At 43.6% G+C, this 12,703-nt stretch overlaps 1 protein-coding gene across 2 annotated transcripts in view; it reads right to left on the bottom strand.

Moving 5' to 3' along the window:
• LOC109882556 (phosphatidylinositol 4-kinase alpha) overlaps positions 1-8,181 on the bottom strand; it is a 28,658-nt gene extending 20,477 nt beyond the window's left edge. The window contains exons 1-10 of one of the 2 annotated variants that reach the window (XM_031826335.1): positions 7,964-8,181; positions 2,514-2,630; positions 2,223-2,316; positions 1,961-2,122; positions 1,501-1,763; positions 1,040-1,106; positions 775-923; positions 609-674; positions 423-519; positions 70-261 (exon numbers count right to left, since the gene is read on the bottom strand). In XM_031826335.1, coding sequence (XP_031682195.1) covers positions 70-261; positions 423-519; positions 609-674; positions 775-923; positions 1,040-1,106; positions 1,501-1,763; positions 1,961-2,122; positions 2,223-2,316; positions 2,514-2,630; positions 7,964-8,062 — 1,306 coding nt within the window. In that variant the 5' untranslated portion in view covers positions 8,063-8,181. The remainder of the gene's footprint in view (positions 1-69; positions 262-422; positions 520-608; positions 675-774; positions 924-1,039; positions 1,107-1,500; positions 1,764-1,960; positions 2,123-2,222; positions 2,317-2,513; positions 2,631-7,963) is intronic. The other variant, XM_031826336.1, reaches the window with a different exon arrangement.
• Between the last annotated feature and the right edge of the window lie 4,522 nt (positions 8,182-12,703).

Raw genomic sequence — 12,703 nt, 5'->3', positions numbered from 1 at the left:
ATTTTTCAATACATGCGCACGGATGGATAGTACACACACACACAGGTTTGAACACAAACACACTCGTACCCTGCTCCTCAGTGACAGCCCAGACCATGAGGTCGACACAGGCAGCGTTAGCCTGGCAGCGTAGCTTCAGAGGACTCAGTTCACTGTGGAGGTGATCTACATCATGTAGGATCCTCTGCAGCTCTGACTGGCTACTACTGAACTGCTTCAGCACAAAGTCATGAACCTCCTTCACATAGCCTGTCTGCAGGTCTGTGAACACCATCACACCAACATCAATAACATGTTAGTAGCACAGTAATAAAAACATAATAAACTCTACTGAACTGCTTCAGAATAATCAGGTCATAGCAGAGGGTTTCTGTATTTTAGAGATAGTAAAGGTTAAAGTGAGAGAGCAGTGTATTTGTTACCTTTCAGGTTGTACAGCGTGTCTCTGAGCATCTTGAAGATGGTCACATACAGAGGGTCACTGAAGGTCCTATAGTGCAGGTGCATCCCTGGGTTCAACTAGAGGGAGAGAACACAACAAACACGATGTCACATTGAGGAGTACACAGGACAGCGCTTTCATTCAAATATAGGGAAAATTAACCTACCTCCAGAAGTTCCTGCAGGGTGTTATCCAGTGTTTTCAGAAAGGATTCAGAGACAAGCTGCTCAACCTGCAAAAGACAAACAGAACACTCAGAAAGGAATTCTGATAAACGATGTTCTACCCATTCTAATTCTATAGTTCTATGCATTCTGATTCTACGTACTGACCATGTTGAGGAGCTGGCGCAGAACGTCCAGAGGGACGTCAAACTCTCCCTGGGCACTGCCCGTAAACAGAGGAGACACAGAGAAACTAGAACTGATGGTGGAGAAGTAATAGTCTGGGTCCACAGCACTACCATCAGGGAGATAGGAGCCTGGAGAGAGAGGGAGGCAGGGGGAGAAAAGGACAGTCAAAAAAGGAGAGACACAGGCTACTTAGTAATAAACTGAAATACTTCAGAAATATATTACCTGTCTAATATATTCTTACCTTCAAAGTACTGTGCTGAGGGGTCAGCTGGGGAGCTGGGGGTGAGTCCTGCTCTCTCTGGACTGGCCTACAGACAGAGGAACAGATAATTTTCAGACATTTCAAATAAGAGCTTCCTTTGTCCTCTAGTGGCCAGCTATGGTAGTACAGTTATATTCTCTGTAGTGATATATATATGGTAAAGGAAGAGCCCTTGCATCTTATGGTGTCTCCCTGATACCTGATGAGAATTAGTGGTAGTACTATGGTGTAGTGGTAGTAGTAGAGTACAGTGCTTCCCAGCAGTACACAATTTTTGTTGTAGGCCTAGACAAGCACACCTAAATCAACTTGTCAACTAATCATCAGGTCCTCAATTAGTTGAATCAGGAACGTCTGTCCAGGGCTACAACAAAATGTGTGCTGTTGGGTGTACTGGAGGACCGGAGTTGGGAACCACTGGTCTAGTATAGTAATAGTGCCTGTTGTGATATGCTGGACACAGAGCTTCCTTTGCGTCTGATGGTGTCTCCCTGACAGACTGTGAGCAGCGAGGCAGGCATGATGGAGCGGAAGTCGTTGAAGGAGCGCCGTCGTGATGGGTCGACATCATTGCCAGTGGACACTGGCGGGGCTTCTGCCCGCGGAAACAGCTTGGACAGCAGGGGCTCCTCCGTGTTGCTATAGCGACCAAAGGCCCGGGCCACACCCAACAAGCAGGGAACAGTGTACCTGCACAGGTATTCTTGGGAGGGAGGGAGACCGGGGAACAAAGAAAGAAAGAAAAGTGAAAGGCTGCCTTTTCATTGTCATTCTGTCTCCACATACTTGAATCAAAGTTTGTGAGGACAAAAAGACAACAACGAGATAACTAATCAGTAACTAGCATATTCATTAAACACTGGTGAACATGAAATGGTGGAACAGAGAGCATGCTGGTACCTTTATCATGTCCCTCTGAGTTCAAGCAGATGTCCAGCAGGACCTGCATTATGTCCATGACGGCCTCCACGATCTGTCCTCGCAGGGTGTCATCTCGCTGGGCCACGTCTGAGAGAAGAGTGACCAGACAGAAGCAGAAGTTCTCTGCCACCGGAAGGATATCTATAGGACAAGAAGAAAGATCATCAACCAGTCAGAAATGTGGAATTAGACATCATCTTGACTGGTGCGAGAGACAAAATGCTGGCATCTCTCTCCTTACCCCGCCCTTTGCTTCCAGAGCTTTCTTCGATCCACTGGACTCTGGGAAGTCCCTTCAGCAGCCCCAGCAGGTAGGGGACAATAGAGTCTTTGTGCTACAATAAAAACATAATTCACAAACCACCCGAGCAAAGGCCATTAAACAGCTAAGGGGAACACAGAAGGTGCCATGGACAGGAGGCAATTATTAGTCCTGAGGAGGTCAGGGAACATCCATCCCATAAAAAGCAGGATATAAATACAACCCTTAACAGTGTCAGAGAGAAGGCATCGCTGCTCCAGTTCAATGTACCTGTAGGTCAGACTTGACCAGGAAGATACCCAGAGCTAGGACCGCATCCCTCCTCCTCTCATCCAGCTGGAACACCCCTCGGAAGTCCACTGGACACATGCATTGGAGCTTTTGGACCTGAAACAGAGAATAAACAGCAAACAAGTGGCTTGCGGCTGACTAATCAAACCATCAGTCCTAACCTTCACAAATACCTTGCCCTGTATTAGCAGTTAGGGTGACTTCTACCAAGGCCAACTGACATTCACAAGAGGCTAAACGCTTGCCTCTGCTCCAGCTTTACAGATAAAGATAGTAAAGTACCCCTGGATTCCATGGCCTTCAGGAAAAACAACACTGACAGTCCTATACCACATAGTAAACATGGCATTGACAGCGTGACTGCACTCCAGGCGAGGAGCCAAACAACTAGCCCTTAGCATTAATTAGCTTAGCTAACGAGGATCAGCCTTTAAGCTCAGTGAGGAGGATTACAGCCTAATGTCAACTCGCCAGAGAGAGAGATACAAATCCAGTAATAAAAATCACACTGTCACACCCACAGTTGAAGTCGGAAGTTTACATACACCTTAGCAAAATACATTTAAAAACTCAGTTTCACAATTCCTGACATTTAATTTAAGTAAAAATTCCCTGGTTTAGGATCACTGCTTTATTTTAAGAATGTGAAATGTCAGAATAATAGTAGAGAGAATGACTTTCAGCTTTCATTTCTTTCATCACATTCCCAGTGGGTCAGAAGTTTACATACACTCAATTAGTATTTCGTAGCATTGCTTTTAAATTGTTTAACTTGGGTCAAACGTTTTGGGGAGCCTTCCACAAGCTTCCCACAATAATTTGGGTGAATTTTAGCCCATTCCTCATGACAGAGCTGTTGTAACTGAGTCAGATTTGTGGGCCTCCTTGCTCGTACAAACGCTTTCAGTTCTGCCCACACATTTTCTATAGGATTGAGGGCAGGGCTTTCTCCAATACCTTGACTTTGTTGTCCTTTTAAGCCATTTTGCCAAAACTTTGGAAGTATGCTTGGGGTCATTGTCCATTTGGAAGACCCATTTGTGACCAAGCTTTAACTGATAACTTGAGATGTTGCTTCAATATATCCACATCATTTTCCCTCCCTCATGATGCCATCTATTTTGTGAAGTGCACCAGTCCCTCCTGCAGCAAAGCACCCCACAACATGATGCTGCCACCCCATGCTTCACGGTTGGGATGGTGTTCTTTGGCTTGCAAGCATCCCCCTTTTTCCTCCAAACATAACGATGGTCATTAAGGCCAAACAGTTCTATTTTTGTTTCACCAAACCAGAGGACATTTCTCCAAAAAGTACAATATCTGTCACTATGTGCTATGTGTTGATTTTCCCATGATGTCAAGCAAAGAGGCACTGAGTTTGAAGGTAGGCCTTGAAATACATCCACAGGTAAACCTCCAATTGACTCAAATGTCAATTAGCCCATCAGAAGCTTCTAAAGCCATGAATTTTCCAAGCTGTTTAAAGGCACAATCAACTTGGTGTATGTAAACTTCTGACCCACTGGAATTGTGACAGTGAATAATAAGTTAAATAATCTGTCTATAAACATTTGTTGGAAAAATTACTTGTGTCATGCAAAGTAGATGTCCTAACCCGACTTGCCAAAACTATAGTTTGTTAACAAGAAATGTGTGGCATGGTTGAAAAACGAGTTAATGACTCCAACCTAAGTGTATGTAAACTTCCGACTACAACTGTATAATATATCATTCTAACCTCTGTACACTTATATACACAAAGGTTTCTACCCAAAATTCTGGACCTTTATGGCACAGTAGTAAGACTAGTGCACTTGCCATCGTTGCAATAGCAAGGTAATTTAATAGGATCTCTATGGTTTTATCATACCATTCTGAATGTTCGTGGAAAACGGTGCAAACATACTTGCATACACAGTAGCAGTCAAAGGTTTGGACACACCTACTCATTCAAGAGTTTCTTTATTTGTACTATTTTCTACATTGTAGAATGATAGTGAAGACAAAAACTATGACAACACAAAAACAAAATATAGGTTATATGAGAGATTCTTCAAAGTAGCCACACTTTTCCTTGATGACAGCTTTGCACACTCTTGGCCTACTCTCAACCAGGTTCATGAGGTAGTCACCTGGAATGCATTGCAATTAACAGGTGTGCCTTCTTAAAAGTTCATTTCTGGAATATCTTTCCTTAATGTGTTTGAGCCAATCAGTTGTCTTGTGACAAGGTAGGGATGGTATGCAGAAGATGGCCTTTTACGAAATAAGGCTAAGTCCATATCATGGCAAGAACAGCTCAAATAAGCAGAGAAACAACAGTCCATCTTTACTTTAAGACATGGTCAGTCAATCCTGAAAATTTCAGGAAATTTGTTTCTTTAAGTGCAGTCGCAAAAACCACCAAGCGCTATGATGAAACTGGCTCTCATGAGGATCGCCACAGGAAAGGAAGACCCAGTTACCTCTGCTGCAGAGGATAAGTTCATTAGAGTTACCAGCCTCAGAAATTACAGCCCAAATAAATCCTTCAGAGTTCAAGTAACAGACTCATCTCAACATCAAATGTTCAGAGGAGACTGGGTGAATCTGGCCTTCATTTTTATTTATTTTACCTTTATTTAACTAGGCAAGTCAGTTAAGAACAAATTCTTATTTTCAATGACGGCCTAGGAACAGTGGGTTAACTGCCTGTTCAGGGGCAGAACGACAGATTTGTACCTTGTCAGCTCGGGGGTCCAACGCTCTAACCACTAGGCTACCCTGCCGCTGGTCGAAATGCTGCAAAGAAACCACTACTAAAAAGACACCAATAAGAATAAGAGACTTGCTTGGGCCAAGAAACATGAGCAATGGACATTAGACCAGTGGAAATATGTCCTTTAGTCTGATGAGTCCAAATTTGACATTTTCGGTTCCAACAGCTGTCTCTTTGTGAGACGGCTGATCTCCACGTGTGGTTCCCACCTTGAAGCATGGAGGAGGAGGTGTGATGGGGACACTGTCAGTGATTTATTTAGATTTCAAGGCACACAACCAGCATGGCTACCACAACATTCTGCAGCAATGCGCCATCCCATCTAGGGCTGGGCAGTATACTGCTTTATTGCAATATACCAGTATTGATGTATGGACCATGAGTTTTTACTTTACCTTCTATACCAGTATTTGAATGTTTGGTTTGTTAAATGTGATACGCAGTGTATAACGCCCATTTGTATAGTTTACTTCACAACTTGAGTTATATATCTCCACTTTCTCTATGCCGCTTCCCAAACAGACATAGCCACGCCCCCTGTCACTCAAGGATCGCATTTGGTGTTCCTCAACTACCCGACACTTGTGTTCAGTCTGTATGGTCAATGCAGCATATGCAACACTGTTGATGACAACAATGCAGTTGTCACTTGCTTCTTAATATAAATCTACTAGGATTCTATAATTACACTATTAGCATTTGTTTCTTACATCTGCAAACAGCTAGTTTGTCTTTTCTTAGCAAGTTGTTCCTAAATCGTGTTAGCCGCTGATGCTAATCGCTAGCTAGCAAATAAAATGTACTAAGAGCAAGCATAATTATCTATACAGCCTGAAAATACCAGTGATTGTGTAGACCTAAATCAGCATGTTTGTGCAACAGTGTCTTCTAAATTAAAGAGGTAAACGCAAAGCAAGAATATGTTAGCTACATGAAGTAGCTTAGAGAAAACATTCAATGTAGCCAAAGATTATAGGGTCCTTTAGGAAACAACTATCAACACAATAACAATAATTCTTCCTGGCATTTTCATCCGTTGTCATGTCAAACACTGTATTAAAAGTGCCCACTATTATATTCCAACTACATAATTAGAATAGACATTCTCCTCATGATTCCAACAGTTAACCCAAGTGTTTTGCTCTAAATCGCAAGTCAAATTGCAACATTAGGTTAAAAATAAAGGCCCAGATTACTTGCCCATATTGTGCATCCCTATGTGGCAGTGTGGAAATGACCTCAAATGCATAAATTGATGAAAATTATGACTTTTTGGCGTTGAAGTTGAACAGTATAAAGCAATAGGAATGGAGAAAGATCCATCGAAATCACTTAGAATAATGTGTTGCCACCCTAGGGTCATGCACTACTCAAAATGTAGAACTTTTATTATTAAAAAAACATAAAATACCATCATATTTTATCACCCAGCCCTAATCCCATCTGGTTTGCGCTTAGTGGGACTATGATTATTATTATTTTTTTTCAACAGGACAATGACCCAAAACACCTCCAGGCAGTGTAAGGGCTATTTGACCAAGAAGCAGAGTTATGGAATGGTGCATCAGATTACCTGGCCTCCACAACCACCCGACCTCAACACAATTGAGATGGTTTGGACCGCAGAGTGAAGGAAAAGCAGCCAACAAGTGTTCAGCATATGTGGGCACTCCTTCAAGACTGTTGGAAAAGCATTCCATGTGAAGCTGGTTGAGAGAATGCCAAGAAGGTGCCAAGCTGTCAAAGGCAAAGGGTGGCGACTTTGAAGAATCTCAAATTTATTTTGATTTGTTGAATAAATTGGTTACTACATGATTCCATGTGTTATTTAATAGTTCTGATGTATTCACTGCTGTTCTACAACGTAGAAAATAGTAAAAATAAAGAAAAACCCTTGAGTAGGTGTCCAAACTCTTGACTGGTACTGTATATACAGTATATACGTTTGTACACAATTTAAAACAGAGAGACCATTCAGAGCAACATCATTGATGACTTCCAGTTTTTGCCTAAAGTTTGGCTGAAAGTTCCTCCCAACACCTGAATCAACATGATGTAATGTGATATAAGGCAAATGAGCAAACTGTCTGTTGAAATCATAGACCTTATGGTTGAAATAAAGAATACAAAACATTCAAGTAAATAGTGACCAATCAATGACCAGAAATAAACGGGGGCGTTACCTTGGTTGAGGTTTGAGAGCTAGCTAACTAATGGGTATGCCAACTTCCTCATTCTGATGGAATGACAATCCACCATATATCATAATCGACAGGACAGATAGCTAAACGCGTAGTTAGCAAGTGATTTGTTAGTTATTAAACTAGGTTGTCAGTATGTAAAACTGCCTAGTTTTTGTGTCGTGTTCCGGTGTGAAATTACAAGCCATTTAACTAAGGGCCTCTACTTGTGAATGAATGTCTGCAGTGGCTAGCATTGCTGTCCAACAGCCGTGTGCAGGTTTTGGAAAATGAATAATTAGCTAATAGCTAATTTCGATAGCATCGCATATCACTGCCATATAACGTTAGCCATAGCGAAAGTTTTTTTGTAAATCATGTATATTATTCTGTGGCGATACTGTAAAAAAAAATATGTTTACGGAACTGTATAGACAACTTAGCTAGCTAGCATACGCTCACTTTACGTTAACTCTAATAACATCACTCACCTTATCTATCGGTGCTGGGCGGTGTGCGGCCAAAGAGCGCGCCAGGGACAATATAGTGTTGAAATAAAAACCCCTCGTTCCTACTCCTTTTGCAGACATGTTTACGAATCAAGACAAACGGGTAGTAAGAACATTATACAGCTTTTGCCGCTGCGAAGAGGACAAGCTAGCATCCAACGTTAGTGCCTAGTAGACGGCCGTCACTAGTTACCACAGCCACAAGGTCTTAATTATGGCTAAGCCACGCCTATTTCCAATAGGGTCCCGGAGGGTCTCTATGCTGCCACCTACTGATATGTAATCTCTCAGTGCACCGCATCTCTTAGGAAAAATGGGGGCTTTCGAAACGAACCACATAAGAGGTGGGGGATTCGAAAGGAGTATCTTAACACTAGAAGCGCTGGAATTCCATAACTACTAGAACCGCAATGACTTGATATTTCAATTATATATTATTATTTCAAATATTTAAGTGATAATGTCCGAGAAGCCGGTGTTTGGAGGATATATTGTCACGGGTGTTATGGGCCAATATATTCTCCAAACACCGGCTTCTCGGGCATAATCACATTCATACAACGGGTTACCAACATATTCAAACAATGATTTACATATTTTAATTAAAAACGTAATTTTTATGAATTTATTCATACTATATCTTCCTTCCACAAGATATAGTCCTGACACAAATCTAGGGTCGCTAACCTAGCCGGCTGGTCCTTCGTTCTATAGGTCCGGTTGCCAGAGTTGCGACCCAGTCGTTGTCTTTTTCGTTCATTCCGTACTGGCTGGCAACGTTCTTATCCCTTACTAGCTAGCCAACTACAACTAACATGAACATTACATTCACGTCAAACAGTGCAGCTAGAATAACAACAAAGTAACTGCATTTGCATTTACTCAAGCTGTATTCTCGTGACATTTATTTGAATACATCCATAACAATGAGTTAATGGTGTGCGATTTCACCTGGCATAGAAAATGTGTTGTTGCAGCTCGTTCCAGTCGTTAGCAGCAGCGAACTGAAAAGACGAGCGACCCAGGGATGTGTGTGCTTTTGGGACATTTAACAGAATGTGGCTGGCAGAACGGGTGTTTTATGTGGAAGATGAGGGCTGCAATAGATATAGTGCCTTGCGAAAGTATTCGGCCCCATTGAACTTTGCGACCTTTTGCCACATTTCAGGCTTCAAACATAAAGATATAAAACTGTATTTTTTGTGTGAAGAATCAACAACAAGTGGGACACAATCATGAAGTGGAACAACATTTATTGAATATTTCAAACTTTTTTAACAAATCAAAAACGGAAAAATTGGGCGTGCAAAATTATTCAGCCCCCTTAAGTTAATATTTTGTAGCGCCACCTTTTGCTGCGATTACAGCTGCAAGTCGCTTGGGGTATGTCTCTATCAGTTTTGCACATCGAGAGACTGACATCCCTCCTTGCAAAACAGCTCGAGCTCAGTGAGGTTGGATGGAGAGCATTTGTGAACAGCAGTTTTCAGTTCTTTCCACAGATTCTCGATTGGATTCAGGTCTGGACACCTGGATATGTTTATTTTTGAACCATTCCATTGTAGATTTTGCTTTATGTTTTGGATCATTGTTTTGTTGGAAGACAAATCTCCGTCCCAGTCTCAGGTCTTTTGCAGACTCCATCAGGTTTTCTTCCAGAATGGTCCTGTATTTGGCTCCATCCATCTTCCCATCAATTTTAACCATCTTCCCTGTCCCTGCTGAAGAAAATCAGGCCCAAACCATGATGCTGCCACCACCATGTTTGACAGTGGGGATGTGTGTTCAAGGTGATGAGCTGTGTTGCTTTTACGCCAAACATAACGTTTTGCATTGTTGCCAAAAAGTTCAATTTTGGTTTCATCTGACCAGAGCACCTTCTTCCACATGTTTGGTGTGTCTCCCAGGTGGCTTGTGGCAAACTTTAAACAACACTTTTTATGGATATCTTTAAGAAATGTCTTTCTTCTTGCCACTCTTCCATAAAGGCCAGATTTGTGCAATATACGACTGATTGTTGTCCTATGGACAGAGTCTCCCACCTCAGCTGTAGATCTCTGCAGTTCATCCAGAGTGATCATGGGCCTCTTGGCTGCATCTCTAATCAGTCTTCTCCTTGTATGAGCTGAAAGTTTAGAGGGACGGCCAGGTCTTGGTAGATTTGCAGTGGTCTGATACTCCTTCCATTTCAATATTATCGCTTGCACAGTGCTCCTTGGGATGTTTAAAGCTTGGGAAATCTTTTTGTATCCAAATCCGGCTTTAAACTTCTTCACAACAGTATCTCGGACCTGCCTGGTGTGTTCCTTGTTCTTCATGATGCTCTCTGCGCTTTTAACGGACCTCTGAGACTATCACAGTGCAGGTGCATTTATACGGAGACTTGATTACACACAGGTGGATTGTATTTATCATCATTAGTCATTTAGGTCAACATTGGATCATTCAGAGATCCTCACTGAACTTCTGGAGAGAGTTTGCTGCACTGAAAGTAAAGGGGCTGAATAATTTTGCACGCCCAATTTTTCTGTTTTTGATTTGTTAAAAAAGTTTGAAATATCCAATAAATGTTGTTCCACTTCATGATTGTGTCCCACTTGTTGTTGATTCTTCACAAAAAAATACAGTTTTATATCTTTATGTTTGAAGCCTGAAATGTGGCAAAAGGTCGCAAAGTTCAAGGGGGCCGAATACTTTCGCAAAGCACTGTACATTTAACGTAGAATTATAACTAATAGAATTCAATCCTGTCTGATGAAGAATATTTGTACATAGGCCAAGAGGAAGGGTTAACAGACAACTTGTGATCACAGTGAAACTAACAACAGGAAGGATGTCTGGTCCCCAACCAGGGATGGGAGAAACCGTTGGGCTTGCAGTAGATTGCGTAACATGTGGTAGCATATGATAAGCAATATGTATGTGTTGGAATGGAATTGAAAAGCAGCTTTGTCATTGTCTTAGAGGAGGAGGGACATTTATGATGAAATGAGAGGTATAAAAACCAATGTACATGAAATGATGGGTAGAGCTCTCGAGAATAAACGCTATTGGGTAATTTTGATGGCTGGTCTCTGTCCATTTTATGCAAATATGAACCTTACAAATTCTTAGAAATGGACAGTGTTTTAATCAAATTAGTTAATGAACACATAAGAACTAAATTCATCTAACACCCCCCCCCCCCCCCCCCCCCAAGGTGCAGACTCCGGCCGCAAAACCTGAAATCAAATGGGGGGGTTAGGGGGGGGGTGACTAGTGTCGGTGGTGGCTGGGCACCGGTGCAGAGGAAGGCTCCTGCCCTGGAACGGGACTGGACACTGTGCCTGGACTGGGAACTGGTGCAGAGGAAGACTCCGGCCTTGGAGCGGGACTGGACACCTTGCCTGGGCACCGGCGCAGAGGAAGGCTCCTGCCATGGAGCGGGACTGGGCGCCGTGCCTGAACTGGGCACCGGCGCAGAGGAAGGCTCCGGCCTTGGAGCGGGACTGGACACCGTTGCTGGACTCTCTGGACCGTTGACCGTCGCTGGAGGTTCCGGACCGTGGACCGTCGCAGGAGGTTCCGGACTGTGGACCGTCGCAGGAGGTTCCGGACTGTGGACCGTCGCAGGAGGTTCCGGACTGTGGACCGTCGCAGGAGGTTCCGGACTGTGGACCGTCGCAGGAGGTTCCGGACTGTGGACCGTCGCAGGAGGTTCCGGACTGTGGACCGTCGCAGGAGGTTCCGGACTGTGGACCGTCGCAGGAGGTTCCGGACTGTGGACCGTCGCAGGAGGTTCCGGACTGTGGACCGTCGCATGATGTTCCGGACTGTGAACCGTCGCCGGAAGCTCTGGACTGTGAACTGTCGGCAGAAGCTCTGGACTGTGAAAGTGCACTGGAGGCCTACTGCGTGGAGCCGGTACAGGTGGCACCGGACTGGTGACATGCACATCAGGGCGGTTGCGAGGAGGAGGCAAAGGACGTACCGGACAGGGGAGGCGCACTGGAGGCCTGATGCGTGGAGCTGGCACAGTTAGCACCGGACACCATAGAGAAACAAGGACTCTCTATGGTCAGGGCGTGACACCAGCCAATGAGAGCATACAGTTCGCAGTGGTGGGTAGTATATGGGGCTTTGATGACAAAACGGATGGCATTGTGATAGACTACATCCAATTAGCTGAGTAGAGTGTTGGAGGCTATTTTGTAAATTACATCGCCGAAGTCAAGGATCGGTAGGATAGTCAGTTTTACGAGGGTATGTTTGGCAGCATGAGTGAAGGAGGCTTTGTTGCGAAATAGGAAGCTGATTCTAGATTTAATTTTGGATTGGAGATGCTTAATGTGAGTCTGGAAGAAGAGTTTACAGTCTAACCAGACACCTAGGTATTTGTAGTTGTCCACATATTCTAAGTCAGAACTGTCCAGAGTAGTGATGCTAGACGAGGGGGGGGTGTGCAGGCAGCGATGGGTTGAAGAGCATGCATTTAGTTTTGCTTGCATTTAAGAGCAGTTGGAGGCCACGGAAGGAGAGTTATGGCATTTAAGCTTGTCTGGACTCTTGTTAACACAGTGTCCAAAGAAGGGTCAGAAGTATACAGAATGGTGTCATCTGGGTAGAGGTGGATCAGAGAATCACCAGCAGCAAGAGCAACATCATTGATGTATACAGAGAAAAGAATCGGCCCGTGAATCGAACCCTGTGGTACCCCAATAGAGACTGCCAGAGGTCCGGACA

Source organism: Oncorhynchus kisutch, linkage group LG6, assembly GCF_002021735.2.
Source record: "Oncorhynchus kisutch isolate 150728-3 linkage group LG6, Okis_V2, whole genome shotgun sequence".
Classification (NCBI taxonomy): Eukaryota; Metazoa; Chordata; class Actinopteri; order Salmoniformes; family Salmonidae; genus Oncorhynchus; species Oncorhynchus kisutch.
This window is presented reverse-complemented; position numbering and strand designations above follow the sequence as displayed.